Source organism: Antechinus flavipes, chromosome 3 (assembly GCF_016432865.1).
Source record: "Antechinus flavipes isolate AdamAnt ecotype Samford, QLD, Australia chromosome 3, AdamAnt_v2, whole genome shotgun sequence".
NCBI classification, from domain to species: Eukaryota; Metazoa; Chordata; class Mammalia; order Dasyuromorphia; family Dasyuridae; genus Antechinus; species Antechinus flavipes.
The window spans coordinates 44,066,839-44,087,359 of NC_067400.1; the positions used below are offsets into that span (position 1 = coordinate 44,066,839).

General features: G+C 39.4%; 1 protein-coding gene across 2 annotated transcripts in view; it reads right to left on the bottom strand.

Annotated features, from left to right (window-relative positions):
• GYG1 (glycogenin 1) overlaps nt 1–20,192 on the bottom strand; it is a 42,793-nt gene extending 22,601 nt beyond the window's left edge. The window contains exons 1-4 of one of the 2 annotated variants that reach the window (XM_051983308.1): nt 20,018–20,192; nt 15,506–15,641; nt 11,953–12,127; nt 11,492–11,654 (exon numbers count right to left, since the gene is read on the bottom strand). In XM_051983308.1, coding sequence (XP_051839268.1) covers nt 11,492–11,654; nt 11,953–12,127; nt 15,506–15,641; nt 20,018–20,024 — 481 coding nt within the window. In that variant the 5' untranslated portion in view covers nt 20,025–20,192. The remainder of the gene's footprint in view (nt 1–11,491; nt 11,655–11,952; nt 12,128–15,505; nt 15,642–20,017) is intronic. The other variant, XM_051983306.1, reaches the window with a different exon arrangement.
• Between the last annotated feature and the right edge of the window lie 329 nt (nt 20,193–20,521).

Sequence of the window (20,521 nt, forward strand, 5' to 3'; positions counted from 1 at the left end):
GGATGCAGTTAACATAAAGAAACATTGTTTTTTTTTTTTTTTTTTTTAAAGGAAGTCACTTCAAATTGGAAGACTCAAATAATATTCTTTCACTTCCATGAGACCTCTTATTGCTAGCATATTATATTAGAAATACATCAGACAGTATTACACTCTATTTAAAGGAAAATCTCAGAGAAACAGAGAATTCCAGAATTGGGAAGGGCAACTGCAGTCACTGAGTACAATCCCTACCTGAAAGAGAATCTCAACTAAAACATAGCCCCAAAGTGGTTAAGCCAGCCTCTGACTGAAGACCTTTAATGAACAGAGAGAACTGCAATTTCTTCTGGGGTCAAGTCATTCCACTTTGGAACAGCCCTAATAGTTAGCAAGCTTTTCCCGACATCTTCTAACTTCTAACCATGTTTTTGACTGTGCTTTCCAAAAAGAACACGTCTAATCCTTTTTTTCCACATGACTGCCATTCAAATATTTGTAGACAGATATCATGTCCCCAGTTGGTCTTTTCTTTTCCAGGCAGAACATCCCCTAGTTCCTTCATCTAATCCTCAGATGAGAACTTGAAGCCTTTTACCATGCTATCATCCTTCCTCAGAAAACTGCTCCTTATTAGTGATCTCCCTTAACTGCACTGCCCAGAACTGGTAGATCTGATCCAAGCAAAGGAGATAGTACATTGCAAACCAAAAAGCCCCATATAAATGTGTCATCTGAACAGAGTATTTGGGAACATTGTCTCTTTATTCCTAGAAGACAGGCTTCTCTTATATAATGTAGCCCCAAATCACATTAGTCTTGCTGGCTGCCATATCTCACTGTTGACATATTTAAGCCCACTAAAACCCCAGACCTTTCTAAAAGACAAACTGTTATCTAACTACGCCATCCCACTTTGTGCTTGTTGAAGTCGATTTTTTGAAGCCAAGTGTAAATCTGTACTTTTATCCTTATTAAATTTAATCTTATTGGATTCAGCCCAATGCTCTAGCCTATCAAGACCTTTTTAGAGTCTGACTCAGTCATTTAATGTGTTGGCTATCCGACTCAGTTTTATACAATTTAGTGAGCATGTCAGCTATGTCTTATCCATGTCACTGATTAAAAAAAATAATAATAATTAAACCATACATAGACAAGCATCCATCGCTGAGATCATTCCAATGAAGACTTTTTACCAACCTGACATAGAATTGTATCATCAGATTTTTTAACTTGTTGGCAACATTAAGAGACATTAAACTAATTCCAAATCCATTTAATTGTATGATTCCCCTGCTCAATTTTTCAATCTTTTCCATAAGAATAGCATAAAAATATTTTCTGAATAGCTTTGCTGCAAGCTACTAGGCAAAGTGGATCTCCTTTACCATAAATGGAAAAAAAATCAGTCAATCCAGAGTAGCAAGGCTGGCGTGATCATGGCTGTCTTTCCGATATGTTTATCAACTATTTTTTTTAATAAGCCACTTCAGCATTTTACCAAGTATCATAGTCAAGTTCATTAGCTAATCTGTAGGCTCTATTCTCTTTTCATTTCTGAAAATTAGGAAAAGAACTTGCCTTTCTCCAATCCTTCTGTATTTCACTAGTTCCCCAGTCTTTTGAATATCACTGCCGGTGATTTAGTGATCATATGCAGTGAGGTTTTTTTTTTTCCAATATATATATATGTATATATATATTCCAACTAAGCCAGATGATTTAAATTCACCAAGGGCAATAAGGTGATTTTCTTACTGTTTTCTCCAAGCCAATGGGATTAATTTGCAACAGTGGAAAAAATATAGTGTCAGTCTATGTTCAGATCAGCTACCTAGAGTGTTCCCCAGATCAGCACAATCTTAGGATGTAGAAGTAAAAGTACTTAGAGATAGCCTAAACCCAGCTTCTTAAACTATAGTTTGTGATATGGGGTCTCATAACTGAATGTGGGGATCATAAAATTATTATTTATTTTAAGTAAATGTTTGATTTGTATACCTATTTTATATACCTATATATTAGGGCTCACTTCTTAGGTAAAAAGGAATCATGAGTAGAAAGTTTAAGTCTTAGACTCAACTTATTCTGTTCATGCCGAGGAGAAATTAGAGCCAGAAAAGAGTTCCAAAGGTCACATAGGAAATAAATAGTAGAATAGTAGAAGTAAATAGTAGATTTGAACTCAGATCCTATTTTCCCTCACCAACATATGCAGCCTCTTGTTTTAACTATATAGAATGCTTTTAGACATCTGCTTTTATTCTATCTCACCAATTTTTTAAAAAAAGGTTTTTTTTATGATGCTTTAAAAAAAATCTGTCATTTCCCAACATATGTAACATCTCTCTATCACATACCCTGATGAACACTATTTTATAACTAAGAAATGCTATTAAATAAAACTGACTGCCATTAAATCATCTATGTGCCAGGATTTGTGTGTGTGTGTGTGTAGGGGAGAGCTAGATGGCACAGTAAACAGAGTACCAGGCCTGGAGTCAGGAGGATTTTTCTTCCTGAATTCAAATCTGGCCTCAGACACTTCCCAGCTGTGTGACCCTAGCCAAGCCTATTTACCTCAGTTTCCTCATTTGTAAGATGAGCTAAAGAAGAAAATGGCAAACCACTCCAGTATCTTTGCCCCCCAAAATGGGGTTACAAAGAGTTGGACAATAGCAAACTAATTCAATTATCTTTGCCAAGAAAATCCCCATTGGGATCATGAACTGACACAACTGAAAAATGACTGAACAACAATAAAAAACAACGATGTGCCAAACACTGAGAAAAAAGAAAAGCCATTAGATCTGAAATGCATACAACATTCAGTTATCGTACATCTCATACCCTGATTCTACCCTTTCCCTAAAAGAGGGAAATGTTAGCCAATCTTATTTCTAGCTACTTTCATATTAGACTTCTTATCAAAATCAGATAAGTATCCTTTTTGTTCCCTAGATATGTCAAATTCAGTTAAAAAAAAAAAAAGGCCATCTCTTGTGGTCTTGATCTGTATCTGGTCACTGGACCCAGATGGCTCTGGAGGGGAAGATGAGGCAGGTGACCTTGCCCAGCTCTCCCTCACTTAAATCCAATTTACTTGCATGTCATGGCAGCACCTCCCCAATGTCATGGTTCTCTGAGAACGAAGGACAAACAACAACATACTCAGTATGTTAGGGTGGAAAGAGTATGTAGTTTGGAGTGAGAAGATTCGAGTTCAAATCTACTAATTAGTTGTGTGATATTACATAAGTTGCTTGAGGTCTCTGGATCTCATTTTCCTCATCTATAAAATGGGGGATCTGTCTTCAATGGCCGTAAAGCTTCCTTTCCAGTTCTAGACTTCCAGTTCTTCCTCATCCTCAGTACTGTTGTTTCATTCTTCCCCAATTCTCATTAGTCTTTCAAAGCTAGCTGCTCCATGAAAATTATTCCAACCAATAGAGTCACACAGTCAGTCCCAAGCTATCTTATGTTTTCTTTTAAGATCTTTCATAGGGCAGCTAGGTGATATAGTGGATAGATAGAGCACTGGCTCTATTCTCTCTATTTCTCTTGTTTCAATAGCCCAGCTTGATACTAACACAATAGAAGAGCCGGGCTTGTCTCCCTATATACAGTAAGCTCCTCTTGTACCTCTTCTTCCAATGCTTCTTTATGTGATCCACACAGGACCTACCACAAAACTGAGGTCCCAGGAGCCAATCAAATAACTTCTGGCTACCATCCATGGCACTGGAATCTCTTTGTCTATGTGGCTAATGGATCCTGTTGGAACTGGAAGTCAGGAAAACAGAGAGTGAAGTCCATCTCAAACATTTGCTGGTTGTTTGATCCTGAGCAAGTCACTTAACTACTGTTTGTCTCAATTATGTCAAGTGCAAAATGGGGATAATATCAGCATCTACTTCTCAGGTTTTTGTGATGATCAAATGAAATATTTGTGAAACACTTAGTAGCACAATGCCTGGTGCAGAGAAAGGACTTAATAAATTCTTGTTTCCTTCCTTTCAACTTCTGTTTCCTCATCTACAAAATAGATATGATACTAATAGCATCTGCTTCATAGAGTTGTTGTCAGAATCAAATGAGAACTCTATATAAAGCTTTTTGCAAAATTTGAAAGTTGTTAGATTATATTATTATTTCCCTTACTAACAAATAAATTCCTTCTCTTTCATAAATTACAAAACAGAAGTATGTTTTTGGTCTTAGGGAGATTTGGGGAAGACCCACGCACAATGGGTTAGGGAGAAGTGTCTGTTTTATATACAATATCAGAATCAAGAACAAGAAACTGCCTATATCTTTTCCCTGCCTTGGATATGGGGGCTGAAACTGGCTGGGAGAAGGCAGATGGGACTAAAGACAAGTCACTGTTAACAAATTAACAGCAGATACACTAAAAGATGGAGGAAGAAGATAGTGTCCCCGAAAGGAAGTTCTGGTCTTTAACATCTTCCCCCCTCAGAGTAAGGAATGAAGATCCTTTGGCTCAGCAGAAGTCAAATTGGCAAGGATCAGAGTTTTTTAATTTAATGGGATTTTGTCCCCTTGCAAATTACTGGCCAGAGTCAGGCAGTCAGTCCCATCCATGCTATCATGTTTTCTTTTAAGACCTTTCATAGGACAGCTAAATGGTACATGAATACAGGCTCTGGATTCAAGAGAATCTGAGTTCAAATCTGATTTCATATACTTGATACTTCCTAATCGTGTAACTCTAGCAAGTCACTTAACCCTAAGTGTCTCACAAGTAAAAGGAAAAAAAAAAAAAAACCTTTTGCTTAGGTGTGTGGTCTTTTAATTTTAATGGGAGAAGTTGTCAAGAATCTATGGCTGCATTCTCTCAAGAGTCTACCTTACCTACCAACAGTTTCTTGGAATAATCTAAATCTAGTTCTCACTTTTCTTATAATAGACCATCTGGATGATCCAGCATTTAACCTCATTAGGGCCCCATGCTACTCTATAAATCAATCAGAGTTATGGTCTGATAAGGAAGCCTCCTTACCAGGAGATCACCAATGAAATCACAGATCATATTCCAAAATCTGAAAGTGTCTACTAGTCTAAACATGGATAAATATGTCAGTCAATTAATTTATTAAGTGACTATGGGACTTGGAGTCAGGAAGATTCATCTCTCTGCTTTCAAATCTGGCCTCAGACACTTATTATCTTTGTGATCCCGAGCAAGTCACTTAACTGTTTGCCTCAGTTTCTTCATTTGTAAAATGAGCTGGAGAAGAGAATGGCAAACCACTCCAGTGCCATTGCCAAAAAGATCCCAAATGGGCTCCCAAAGAGTTGGACAGGACTGTACCAAACAGGACAACTGTAGCAAAGACTGAGGAAATACAACAAATAGTCCTTATTCTCAAGGACTCTGCTGTTTAATAAGGGAAACAACATGCAAACGTGTCCAAACAAGTTACCTACAGAATAAAAGGGAGCGGTCTCAGAAGGCACTATGATTATGGATTGGAAAATATGCAACTATGGGAATGATAGGGTTAAGACAATCTGTGAATGCAGATAGAACAACTTTTCAGCCAATCAATTAAGTGCCTACTATGTGCCAGGTATTGTAAATACTGGGGATACAAAGAAAAGCAAAAAATTGCACCTACTTATAAGGGGCTGTCAATTTAAACAATTACACACAAACAAATATATGCAGGAAAACTTGGAGCTAGTCAGTGCAAGGAAGAAAATAGCATTAAAGAGAACTAGGAGAGATATTCAAGTACTTGCTATTTTCAATTCTACCCAATTAGATTTTGCTAGAAAAAAACCCTATCATCAAGACAAGTCAGGTGCTTAACTTCTTTTACTATATCCAGATTACCAGTCTGATAAAACACTAATGGGGGTGAAGTGGAAGCTGTAGGGATTAACTGCATTCCAGTGCAGAAGAGACCTTATAAGCAAGTTAGTTGCAAATGCTTAGCTGTCACCGATCTCTGTGGAGTGTCAATGGACACCAGGTCAAAACTTAATTTGTTCAATGAATTCAAGAGGCTGACCAGAGCTGACGTGCCATTTGTGCCATGACATACATATTCATTTACAAATCCATCTCCTCTTTGAATTCCAGTCCAAATTAAAAAAAAAAAATGTTTGGAGATAAGCCCACTGCTTACAAGTTTACTGTGGAGTAACAGCAATATTGGACAAGGAAGAACTGTGAATGACTTAGCTATTCTCAGCTTTACAATGATCCAAGACAATCCCAAAGGACTAATGATGAAGTAAGCTATCTACCTCCACAGAAAGAGTTGATAACTGAGTACAGATTGAAACATGCTCGCTCTCTCTTGCTCTCTCTGTCTCCCACTTCTTTCTTTTCCTTCCTTCCTTCCTTCCTTCCTTCCTTCCTTCCTTCCTTCCTTCCTTCCTTCCTTCCTTCCTTCCTTCCTTCCTTCCTTCCTTCCTTCCTTCCTTCCTTCCTTCCTCTTTATTTATCCCCTTCTTTCCTTTTTGTTTTCTTATACAATATTACTAATATGAGAATGTTTTACATGATTGTACATGTAGAAATTATATCAGATGATTTACTGTCTCAGGGAGGGAAGAGGGAAAGAGAGTGAGGGAAGGAGGGAAAAGGAGTAAGGGAAGAAGGGATAGAATTTGGAACTCAATTTTTTTTTAATTTAAAATTGTTTTTAACATGTAATTAGGGAAAAATATTTAACCCCCTCCCCCTCCCCCCACACATACGTTTACTGTGGAATTGAGACAAGGAACCAGTGTCCTAGGCTATGAATAGATAAATATTGACATAATTCTTTACTTGAGTTTCATAAAAAGATTAATGTGGTTATTGGGAAATGACTTGGCTTATAGTCTTGTTTTATAGGTAGGAGAAATGCTCGTAAAACAATGGATCAAATGAAAGTTTCCGATAGTGTTTCAGTACAGAGAAAGTTTACTCCACAGAAGGGATCAGGACCCACAAATAACAGTTCCCTTTACTTTAAGAAGATAACCATGAGAATTCCTGTACTCCTTCCACTGATAAAGATGCAATTCCACTGGGAGTTCAGCAAGTAACAAAGTTTCAAGTTGGAAAGAACCACACAGCCAATTAGTCTAAAATGTAACTGAAAAAGAACTCCCTTATTCAATGATTCAGGGGGTTTCCACTCCTATGATTTCAACCCAAATCTTTAGAAAGTTCTTCCCTCAGGAGCCAAACACAACAAGCCTATTCTGCCCTCCACGTGTCAGCCTTTCTGATACTCTCACATCCCCCTTGAATCTTCCCTTCTTTTTGCTAGCCATGCCCAGTTCCATGAAGTGATCCCCCATAGGACATGAACTCAAGTCCACATATCACCTTGGTAAAGCTCAGGAAAATGATTCACTTTAACAGTTAACTGAAGCCCCCACTCAGTGCTTGGTGGCCAAGTCTACTCACTTAACTTAGGCTGGTCCTTAGATAACAGACACCCAGTCCCTAACTGGACCTATACTTCCAGCCTGGCAGATCCTGCCAGACTTCAGGCTCCCCAAGTATAAACTTTAAACCCAGGGGCTACTTCTATCCCTCCCAGATGCAGGATCAGAGCTTTGATAGAGGAATTTCATAATAATGCAGCTCAAAACAAAATAAACCAAGAAAACCAACTATGGACAATAAGCCAGGGCTCTTTATGAAAGAGAAACAAATCATCACAGGAGGACTTCTGAAATCTTCTGCCTCACTGCCTGAGGCATTACACCTAAAGAGTTTTATGCCAATTTAAAAATTCTGGGCAGAACAATGCTATTACATATTCAGGAAATGACTTAACAATAACCCAGAAGCTTATTTTCCTGAAGCATAAAGCCCACTCTCCTGAAGTATAATAACAAGTTACATGTATAGAGAAAATATTTTATCGAGTTTACAAAGTATTAGAAAATTCTAGAACTTTGTTCTTATAAAAATCATCAGTAAAAATTACAAATATTTGTGTATAAATATACAAATAGTATTGATTCAAGACAGCCAGCCTTTAAAACTTTTGTGAGAGTTTAATGGATTTTTAATTAATTCCACAATTAATGTGGAGTTTAAGGGATTCTCAACTAGGGGCACAGGAAGCTCCTCAAGCTGGGGAATATTTAGTAAATAACTCTATTATCTAATTGAAATTTTCTAAAAGTCATGATGCTCATAAAAAAAAAAAGGTACATTGGAAAGCTATCAACTTTATAATACTAAAATGTGATTATATACCAAATAAAATTTTATGAGAAAATAACTAATCTTTATTTTATTTTTTATATACAGTTACATGTAAGAACTAGAATTTTACACTGAATAAAGGGTCTGGAAAAGTATACTGAAAACTAAAGACTCTGGGGAAGGAAGAAAGTTGGGATCTTTAGTTTAATATAGTTCTAGCTCTGACAACCCATATTTATTGTCAAATTTCAAGCCTATAGATTAAAATAAGGAAACATTTCTATGAATAGAGAGACACAGACCATTCTTCTCTTATGTAGCTGAAACAGGGTGTCTTCTATCAATTCTGTTTGTGATATTGGTTGATGACTTACAGTCTAGGCAAACCCCTGGTTTTCCTTATCTAATCTTCTGGTATTCCATCTATTCCCTAGTCATGTTCTTGACTCTTGCCTGTGACCCTCTCTTTGGAATCTCATGTATTCAGAAATTTCTAAATTTAGAGTCTTCCAAACTTGGAACTGTCAGTTTCTTAGCCAATTAGGCATCTTCCTAGTTATGACCATTAGGTTAAAAAAAAAAATTGATTTCTGAGCAGGGTTCCTCCCATATCTCTAAAAGATCTGATTTGCTATGATCCCAGAATTTTTCTGAGTGAGCAGAATTTTCTAAGTTGCCTTGAATGACAGATCCAGGAGCCTAATGAGAACATCAGATCCTAGCTGAATGGACTTCCTCTTTCCTTCTACTGCCTGAAAACTATGACATCTCTAGTCATGTCTTTACTACCACTTCTAGCCTTGCTGTGGAAGCCTTAGTCCCAGCCCCAGTGGTACAGGGTTTCTGGGATGCTCTGGTATTAATCCTGGCCCTAGTATCTGGAGCAGGGAGTCATTGGGTTTTCTCCCTACTTGTCCCTAACTCTGGCTTCTTTGAGTATATCCAGTTAAACCCCAAGTCTTTCTCTTTTGGGCCTTCTTTTTAGGAGCTATAGCTTTCAGCCCTACCTAGTTCATATTATTTATAACTAGTATAAAGTATTTAACATATTACCTTAATTACTCATCTAATTCTTTTGAGAAGTCATTTTGTTTCCAACAATGGGCTCTAACTAGTGTTCAATGACCTCCGACATCAAATTCACAGAATTTTTCCAGAATTGAAATCTTTCTAGGAGAGACAATATTCAGATTAGAGTGACTTGGAAGAGGCTATGCAGTCACCCTTGTAAGAATGGCACACTTCCTTATTAGTACTTCCTTAGTTCTTGCTGTCACAGTTCCACTGATTGATCAATACAACTAGTTTCATAAAGGTAAAGGCAAAACACAACTAACTCCTTGTCAAGAGGAGGAAAAACAATAACCTCCAGGACATTGTTGGCAACAGCAGTAATCCAGCCAGGAGCCAATTAAAAATAAGGCCAGGGTGGTGGGGACAGACACTGGAAAAAAGGAGCGATGACTCACTTTTTGGCACAATGCTTGATAAATACATTTTTCAAATGCAAGAGATAGTTCAGAGACAGGACTGGATGCATTTGGAGGGCCGATGGATGATTGTGGAAAGGACAAATAACCAAGAGCATTGTAGAAATTATAAAGTGGTAAATTTCATAACAATTAAGGCTGTTCCAAGGAGGAATGGGCTGTCATGGAAAGGGGCCATTTCCCCTTCATTGGAGGTCTTCAAGCAAAAATTGGTCAGATGCCTCCTTGTTGGTGATTTTTCAGGTATAAGTTGGTTTATCTGGCCTCTGAAATCCCCTCTCATCCCAAGTCTGACACTGTGTTTCTGATTATAGCAGGTTCTAGATAGAGAAAGTAAGCTGGTGTGGGAGGGAAGGAACCCAAATTTAACCCTGTTTGGTGCTTCCAGCATCCCATCTCCCTCCTAAAGCTTATGCTTCAACTATCATTTTAAGACAAACATTTGATACTAAGCCACAATGTGGAAGGATTTTTATGGAGAGAGAGAAAAATATTAGTACTATCTCTGGTGGTTACTAATGGTTGTTAATAGCTTATCCAGATCCCAAAGTTGGGTAACTCCAAAAGGGTAGTCTACTGATAGAATCCTCCAATAAAAGGATAGGAAACCTTACCCAGATGCAAAACCTTTGGATGCACAGTTACTAAGGCATATTGGAAGATGTCATAATTATCTTCCTATTTGAGAATAAAGATTAATCTATATACCATGCATAAGTCACAGACTTACTGAAAATAGGAAAAGTTATGGGCAGAAAAATATTTACACTAACATTCAATTTTCTTTCTACCCCACCTTTAAAAATTGAAGGCCAATTTACCAAACTTGCTTTCTTAGAGTTTTCATGAGAGGTAGTATAGTAGAGTGGAGAGAGAACCAACTTTGGCCTCAAAGAAGGTTCTGACCCATACTTGTTCTTCAGAACTGCATAAAACACATTTTCTCATGTCTCCAGAAAGAATTCTAAGAATTTAAATTGCAGGGAAGGTGCTGACTTGCTTGAGGGTAGGAGCTTCCTCCCCTGTATGTTTCTTTATATCTCTGAAATCCCAGCTCTGGTCCCTGTCCTTTTTCATAGCAGACACACAGTTTCTTTTAAATTCATGATATCTGTGTGGTGATAAAGTCATGTCACTAGAACAAAAGATGAAGGAATAACTGTCCAGAATATTTTCAGACAATTATTGGACCAATCTCAAAGTCCCTTCCAACTCTAGAAATGTCATATTACCACACACACACATACACATCCATCAAAGCAATCATCATCCTTCCTCCTGAAGAGTGGAAAATTAGTTCTTTAAGACTTCTACACTTAACATATATTGAATTTCTAGTTATCTAGGGGAGGGAGTGGAGGGAAGAAGGAAAAAATCTGAAACACAAGGCTATTGACAAGGGTCAATGTTGTCAAATTATCCATGCATACGTTTTGAAAATAAAAAGATTTATATAAAAAAAAGAGTTTCTACCAAAGTCTGTAGAAATCTTAAGTTCATTCTTTATTGGAAAAGGCATGCCTTGATCAAGACTGTCTACCTTTGTTCAAATTATAGAATGGAGTATCCAGGTCCTTAAGAATCAAAATACATTTTAGATTGAATTTAGATATAACAAAATCCACCCAAAACCAAGCCTGTGCTCTCTTGACTCTAATTAAATAAGCAAACTAAAACCAAGATGTTTCTTTAATAAATGGATAGATAGACAAAATAATCTACAAAACAAAAAGATTTAAACTCTTCTCATCACATCATTAAGTCATCAATAAGGACTTTGTGTAAAATTTATAAACCTATCTAATTAGATGTCTAAAGAACCAAATAGAATACATACCATCAAAGCTTCCTTGTTCAGAAGCCATATGCAACAGCTGATTGTATGTTTCAATGGAAGGTCGGTAAACAAAGACTCCTGAATTGAAACAGTCAGGCCATCCTGGATCTGGTGCTGCTGATAACTCCTCTCTCTCAAAAAGCTCATCAATATTTGTCAGTACCTAATTCAAAAGAAAAACAGGGAATTTATAGAAAATTTCCCCATCACGTCCATTGCCCACAATCCTCTGACATTAAGTTTCCACAGCATCAAGGTGGCACTTGTCAGAAGTCCCAGTTTGCAATAGAAAAGGGACAGATTTAAGATAGCCTGTTTAGGCTTTTCTGTCCCCTTTCTATTTTGACATTTGATGTTTTAATCACCCTCTACTAGTAGTCTTAGCTGCATTCCTCTGAATACTTAACAGATCTCAGTTGCTATATATAATCTTTTTAGCCAGCATGGGCATCTAGACTTACCAGAGTATCTGCATCCATGAACACACATTTTGAATACTGAATCAGTGACCAGCAGTGGAGTTTGGTTAATGTGACACCCAGTTCAGGTCTTTTCATTAAAGTTAGATGAGCTGAATCCCTGCTATCCAAGATGTCAACCAGGATGACTTCATCAAAAATCTTCTCTAAAACTTTCCTGTTAAAATAAAGTCCAATTGGGTGGGTTAATTTTGCTAACAGGGTTTTCCTCCTTTTCTTCTTCTTCTTTTTATTATAAGAAACAGCTTGGTACATGTTCAAAGTAAAATTTTAAAAAGATTTAAATTTAAAAATAATTTTAAAGTTAAGATAAAATAAAATTTCAACCAAAAAAATTCAGTTCACAGAGCTCAACACCCTTTAGAAGAGCAGAAAAGCAGAACTAGTAATCCCACTGTGACACAAGATTGCTATTTATCTTATATCTTATACCTTTTCTAACAATTGGTTATTATGTTAAAATTTCTATGCCTTTGCTATCAGTTGGTGATTCTGACAAATTTTCCCCATCATGCCATCTATTCTATCATACTGTAGGACAAACTGTGCCTCTCAAATACATCATAACTGTTGTTTCTTTTGAATTACTACTTTATGAAATTGATAATAAAAGCATGGCCACTGTCTCTCTTTTCTCTCCCTCTCTCCCACATCATCATGGCAAAAACATAACATTGTATTACTCTTTCTTATTTCTAATATACAAGCAGCTGCTGATTTGCAAACCAAAGAAATCGCTGGCAACTATGATTATTAACTAATTGCAAACAGGCATTCCTCTGCAATAAAATGCAATTTTGAGGGATAGGGAGGATTTCATTCTTATACAGAATATTACTAAATATTTGGTTTTCATTCTTATACAGAACATTACACTACTTTAAAAGATAATGCTTGCTAATTTGCTTATCAGAGACAAGGAAAAATAAAATCCCTGATACATAGTATACTCCATCTCTAGATAGTCTGTGTTCCTTTCATAGTTCAGCTCATCATCTGATCCCTAAGGACTCTCATCACATCCTACCTCCTAGCTGTTAATATTTTCTCAGACATTACTCATGTGTGTATATGACAGCTAGCATTTCTGACATATATTGGCTGTGTGACTTTGGACAAGTCCCACGTCTTTTCAAAGAATATGTTATCAAAAAGTTTCTAGTCTGGCTTGTTAAAGAGAATTCCCTATACCCATGAAGTCATGATTAGTCCATACCTCCGTGTTGCGTATTTGTGCACCTGTCCTCTTTTCCTAGTAGAATGGGAGGCTCTTATTCCATCATTGTCTCTGAATCTATCCCCAGCACTGAATGCATTATACAGAACAAATAAATAACAATCTACTAAATCACAGAGAGGATACTTAGATGAGGGGTTCCCCACTGCTGAAATCGGAGATCCCTTCTACCATTCCCTTACTCTCTAGGAGATGTTATATAGAATTACATTTCCCCCTTAAAATAGTTAGAAGTCATGGACATTAGACATATGAAACTGTGTATCACAAAAAAATCTCAGAGGTCAGCAAAACCAAGCTATTTATTGCCTAATTTTCTGGTACTCTTGGTTTCTGAATTATGAAGCTTACTTAATAAGCATTTGCCATGTTTCTGCCTAAAAGTGCTGAAGGGATTATTCCTGTTGATCAATGGATAGCAAATGTAGGTTGTGTTCATGTCTCAATATGACAGAAACTTAACCAATGGAAATTTAACGAAGTTCTTGAGAGGGACAAGTGACTATCCCACTAACAGAAAATCAGTAAACGTGCCTGTTCTTGGAGATAACCTACATTTACTGACTGTGATTTTGAGCTAGTTTTAATTTCTTAGTGCCCTAGGCAACTAATTACTTAAATTACAGATGAGTTGCTGATCTGCAAAGGTAGTGTTTCTATATCAGACATTCCTCACAATAATAAAACAATAAATCACAAGTCAGAACCAACTATCAAAAAAAATAATCCTGATATTTAGAATATTCAAAGAATTAAGTCCACAGAATTGAGCTAGAAGAGAAGGCTCAGAGAACACATGATATCTGTTTTCAAATCTGTGAAGCCTCACCACAGTAGGGATTAGACTTGCTCTGTTTAGCCCCAGAAGGCAGAAGTAGCAGTGAGTGAAAGCTGTAAAAAGGTGAATTAAAGCTTGTTTTTTTCCCTTTTTCTCTTTTTCCAATGAAGTGGGAAGGGAAGAAGAAAAAATAGGTTTGGTAATTAAATAAGTGAAAGACTTTTTTAAAAATTTAAGTTTCATGTCTACAAAATTAGTGTTAGGCTGCCTCAGGGATATTCTTCCATCATAGATCTAGAAAAGCACTTGACATATGAGAAAACTAAGGTCCAGACTGATTAAGTGATTGGTTAAGTCCAAGATCAAATTGGTAGTAAGTGATAGAGAAGCAGGATCTGCCCAGTTTGTCTCTGTTATCCCTTGCTGGAATGTTAAGGCTCTTTCCACTAAACCTCACTGTCAGGAGTTAGGGATCTCCTCCCTGGAGGGCTTCAAGTAAAAGCTGATTCATCATTTGTCAGGTATTTTATAACAGCCACAGAAGTTTCTTTCCAATTTGAAATTCTGGGTGTCTTTGCCGGAAAGGATTTTAGAAATCATCTGATAGAGACTAACTGCTAGATCACTTCAGAGAGGAGCAAAGAGAGACTCTGAGGGAAAAGGACTTGCCCTGGATGATACAGCCAGTTTGTGGCTAAATCAGTATTAAAACTGAGGTTCTAAGCTGCTGCTCCAAGGCTCTTTCCAGTCCATCTCATTTCTTTAACTGCCCTGCAGTAAACAGCAAAACAATTCCCAAAGCTGGGAGAAAGAAACATTTTCCAATTCATCCAGAAATTAGCCAGTGAACAGGCCCCCTGCACCCCAGCCTCCTTGCTAGCTCCTAATATGCCTTTTCATTAATAGATTCCACAGTACGAAGCCTCCTCTCTGACATCAGTCCTTCCTGACTCCCAGAACAGAGGTGCCACTATGCTATAGAATGCCCTCTTTTCAGGTGCTCTTGGCACAGAATCTGACTTGAAATTTCACAACCCTAACCATTCAATTTGCAAAAGAGGGTCCAAGTGCAAGTAAACACAAAACAGAGCTCCTATAGTGAGTCTTATTTTTTAGACTTATATTAAGCCCTGAAGAAGTGATTCAGATATTTGCATTTTAACTTTCTAATACTAATAAATAACGTGTGGTAAGTGAATAAGTAACCCTTATACAGTATGTGAGGTTTAAACAACCCTATGAGCTAGGTACTGGACCATCATTATTCTCCTTTTACAGATAAGTATTTTGAAGCTCAGAAAGTTAAGGTGACAAGTGGAATGTGTTAGAGGCAGCAACTGAACCCAGGCGTTCCTGACAGCTCATCCATCGTGGATACACTCTACAGGCTGCTCCATCTAGGAGCCAAACTTTCTATGTATATGTTGATAAGCTAGTTTCTGAAAAGTAGTTGGTCTATAAGCCAAAGAAGCCAGAAATAGAGCAGCAAAGATAAGGCTCAAAGATATGGAGTGTCTTACCTCATAGACTCAGAGACCTGCGGGGTTATCAGCACTGTTAACCTTTTGGTCGTTCTGTGTTGTTTCAGTGAAGAGCCGAGCACCAAAGCTCCTCTGGCATAGGAGTCATTTGTTGACAAAGTCACAAAAGATTGATCTTAATGCAAAAAGAGATGACATTGATAATAGTATCCCAGAATCAGGAAAAAGCAAGGCAGAATAACCATTCTCTTCGCAGAGGGGTTATCGGTTATTGCTTCTCTTGGTCTTTTAGCTAAGATCACATGCACTTTCTAGGAGGAAAATCCCCTATTGCCAAAATAAAGCTTTTTTTTCTTTTAACATCATTTAGCCAGAGCAGCAAATCTGAGATCATATTTGCTTCTGGACAAAGAGGACATATCTATTAGCAGAGGAATCTGGGACATACTCAGGAGGGCAATGAAAAAATGACAAGATAAATATTAAACTTAAGGTTTAACTCTTATTCTTGTCATAGTCATTTAGTGTAACCGTCTCATTTTACTAATGAGGTAACTGACACTCAGAGAGATTTAGTGCCTTGTTCAAAGTCACAGATTTGAAACCTCTAATGCCCAATCTGCACCACACAATTCGAGGAAATGCTACTGACTAAACACTAAGGGGGAAAGCAAACACCTGCAAATTAATTAAGTGTAATGAAGTGATCACATAGTAAGTTCATTCAGTTTCCCTAACAAAGTGACTGCAACTAGATGAGAAGCCAAGTTTAAACACAACTGCCAACAGAAATCTAGATGATCTGAGAATAGTACTTGAGACTTTAATCTGATTTGTAGCTTTTAGTTTAAATGCATGGGCATGTAGCCAACTATATACTGAAAATCAGAATTTGTAGAGACTCAGAAATAAGCAGATTGAATTGTGTATAGGGGAAAAGGCTCTGCATTGGGAGCCAGAAGACCAAGGTTCAAATCTCGGCTCTATTATTTTCTGCAAAACACAAAAGCAAGTCCTTTAAACTCTTTGGCCCTCAGCTGCCTCATCTGTAAAATGGGAAAGGTGTCCATAGATTTGGAAAGGACCATCCCTTTCATTTTTCAGATGAGAAAACTGAAGCTTTAAGAAATTAAATACTTTGTCTTGGGTAACAGAGCTCTACTCAGTATCTGAGGCAGATTTTAAGCTCAGGTTTTCTTGGTTAATCACATTAGGCTGCCTTTTCCTAGGCTGCTAAGGACCCTTTTCCAAATCAAAATACACGATTCTTCTGTTCATCTAGATGGATTTTGTTTGACCAATTCTCAAAACAATTGAACTATTCTCCTTCAAAAAGTGACTCTAAAGTGCAAATCCCACTCTTTAATTTTTCTTTATAGAAACATGTAGCCTCACATACAATTCCTAGTGAGTTTGGAAAGACAGCAGGAAGCTGCAATCTATTTAGCTACTAAAAAGGTGGTCACATAGTAGGTCTACCTGCCAGTGCTCTGCCCAAAGGAATGTAAATTTTGATGGTGGATACCTTGCAAGATAGCTTGGGAGTTTAAGGGTTACATTTCTTTCTTAAGAACCAGTTCAACCCCAAGAACATCTCCAGTCATTCTCATCTATATTTTGCCATTAGATCCAAATGGCTCTGGAGGAGAAAGTAAGGCTGATGACTTTGCAAAACTCACCCTCAGTTCAATCCAACTCACTTGCATGTCACATAGCATCGCTTCCCTGATGTCATGATCATCTTTGAGAACAAAGAATGAAGGACAAACAACAAACAAAAGGGAGCCAGAACATCCAAGGATTTCCCCCTCCCCCCCAATCAGTGAGTTTAGAAATAGAAGCCCAGAGACTATCAGGATTCTCAGGGGACAGAATTCTACTAGGCTACTTATTATGCCTCATATAAAGACCCCTTTAGAGTCCAATACCTTCTAGATGTTAAACTGGTCAGTTCCTTTCAAAGAACTGTGGAAAATTATTTAATAACAATTCTAAGGTATTTAAACAAAGTACAGAAGCTCCTTAAGACCTAGCTTTGACTTGCACTCCCTACCAGTGAGGGCCAGGAAGTCATGAGTTTCCTCACATCCCTTTAACCAATTTTTAACCAGAAGGGTTGATAATTGTGAAACTATGGAAAGGAGGGGAAAGAAAGTGACTAAGTCAAGAAATAGCTAGATGAACAGGAGACCTGGGAGGAATGGAGGGACAATGTTCCATTCTGAGCATATTATCAAGGAAGGGGAAGGAGTCTGATAGAGAAGTCTGTTGAATGAGGAATCAGGAAGTGGGTTCAGATCCTAGTTCCAGTGCTTCCTACCTGTGTGATCCTGGCCTGCAGTTTTCTCCTCTGTTAAATGAAAGCCTGGAATTAGATGGTCTCTCTCTCATTCAATCATCTTTATCACTCCTTACTATCAGAAAATGATAGTGCCAGGTACTTTGTCATTGTTCTACCTTGTTTTCCTTCCTGTGATCCATGAAAGGTGAAGTGGAGTTAATGGTTGTTTAGCTGACCTCAAAGTCAAACAGGATTAACAGTCTTGCTTCAGATACATACAGGCTTTATGATTTTGGACCACTCACTTGTTCTCTGCCAGTGCCCCAGGCAACTCTCAAAAGACTACATTTGAGGGGCATTAAAATCAGTATTAGTTGAGGTTCTTTCTACCAGTGAAACTACTGTTCTAGTTTTAAAAATCCATGAGTTATGCATGGTTCTCCTCTTCTCAGTCTCCAATCCTTCCAGACTTGCCAATTATTTGCTTTCAAAGAACATTGCAGTATCTTTGAGAAGAGCCTTCTGCTGATCTTAGTTGCAAAATCTCAAAACGAAGAGATTGGATTACAGGTTTAACACTCTAGGATGCAAAATTTGTTCATTTGTTATGTCCAACTATTCAAAAGAATGATACAGGAAAGTCACTTACATAAATATGATTCAAAGAGAAAGGATTGCCTGGAAGAGTGAAGAGAAGGACCTAGGGCTTGTGGATATTTCTGGTAGAAAGTGTGATGGGAGAAGTAGAAGATGATTGATCATAGGATATACAGCAATAAGGGATTTTAGCGATCAACCAATCCAATGCTTCCATTTTGCCGATGAAGAACAGGATACCTACACAAATCAAATGACTTTGGCTTTGGTTACACAAGCAAATGGCAGAGCCAGGATTCAAAATGAAGACTCCAGACTCTAATTTTATTCAGGATAGGTTCTGGAGGGAGGATGTTAATGGAAGGGAGGGTGGTTCCCTGACCTTTCTGTGTTAGCACCGGATCCTTTAGCAGTCAGCTAATGCGGACTTTTATCCGAGTAACGTTTTTAAATGGATAAAATGCACAGGATCACAGGGATAAGATTACAGCTAGGAGATCAACTATATGAATACTTATGAAAATACATTTTTAAAAAGCAGTTAATAGATCACTGGTTAAGCATCCCTGTGGGTAGAGGTCCCTGCCTTCTTGGAGAGTAACTGTACCGTCACATTTATTACAATTACTGATCAGTGGCAGGATTGGACTGTAGGCCATATTTGCTGCATTTCCCCATTCACCCATTCTGTCCTTGAACCCCCATTTCTGGGCAGACGTAGCATCTTGCAGGGCCCCATTTGCAACAAGTGGGCTTCCCAAAAGCAAGATCGCTTGGAGTCGAGTCAGGTCAGCGGGAGTCCCAGGTCCTTGGGACAAGCTCCCAGCGGGCAGACGGGCAGCCAGACACCTCGTGCCCACTCGGACTGCCCCGGCTCCCCGCGTCCCTGCAGGGCCGGCCTAAAAATAGGCGCGGGCCAAGGGCGATGCAACGCCTAGCCCGCCCGGGTGAGCCGCACCCGGGGCCTCCTTTCAGCGGAGCAACTAGTTTCATTCCTTCCCGCGGGCCCTGATGGGGAAAGGCAAGAAGCTTCGGGGGATTCCGCAGTGTCCGGGTCGCAGATAGGAGGAGGGGATGTCGGGGGTGGGGGGCGAGATCCCTCCCCACCCCCACCCCATCCCAGCAGCAGCTGCTGCAGCTGTCAGTCCTTTAAAGGAGAAGGGGGGGCGCGCAGGAGAAGGCGGCTGGCAAAGGGGTGATCCCACGGAAGAGAGGGCAGGTCAAGTCCCCCCTTGGCTGGGGGTGCGGAATGGGATCTCTAGAGTGAGCTGACACCTGGCTAGGAAAAGGCAAAAACAGCGTAGGGAGCCTCCGCCTCCGCAGGCCGTCCCAGAGAGGGAGGGTGACAAGCGAAGCAGAACAGCCTGGGGGGCCCCCCTACAAACCTCAAGTTTCTCCACCCCACCTCCGGCAATCAACGTACCCTTTCCGGGCTATCGAGCTCCGGGTAAGCCCACTGAGAACAACGCTCTCGGAGAGCGAATTAGAAAACGAAAGGCCGGGAAGGGAAGCAGAGAGAGAAGGAAGAAGGAAGGAAGGACAGAGAGAGCTGGAGGAGACCAAGTAGCTCCATTGCTCCTCCGAGCGCCCCGCGCGCAAGGAGAGACCCGGGGCTAGACCCAGCTGGCCCAGGGAGCTTCCCCGAGCCCCGCCCGAGCTGGCCCCGGACCTACCTGTCATGGTGCCGGCAGTGGAGGTTGCTGGGGAGGCAGGGACTCGGTAGGTGTGGAGCGCAGGGAGCCCAGGCGCCGGGGCGAGGGGGCACCCGAGAGAAGCAGCTGAAGAGGGCAGAGCCGGCAGCTAGGTCTTATACGACACGGTCACGTGGAGCACGTACGCTGGCTTTCAGCTCTGCATCCTTCCTGCCCGTAGGTCGCCAGTTGGGCTGCTCCAGCTGACCGCAGCAGCCAGCTCCGCTGGGGCTTGGCCAAAATGTCTCCCTGAGTCTCCTCTGGGCAGCGCGTGTCAAATGACTTGTGCGTGCAGTCCCTCGGATTAAGTGAGAACTGCTCCTTGCCCACAGTCAACAAGCGTTCTGCCACTCATTCATCCCCTCCCCTAGTTTCCAGGTCGTTCTGCCATTCATTCACCCCCTCCCCTAGTTTCCAGGTCGTTCTGCCACTCATGCACCCCCTCCTCTAGTTTCCAGGTGGGGAAACCGAGCGTTTTAAACTTGT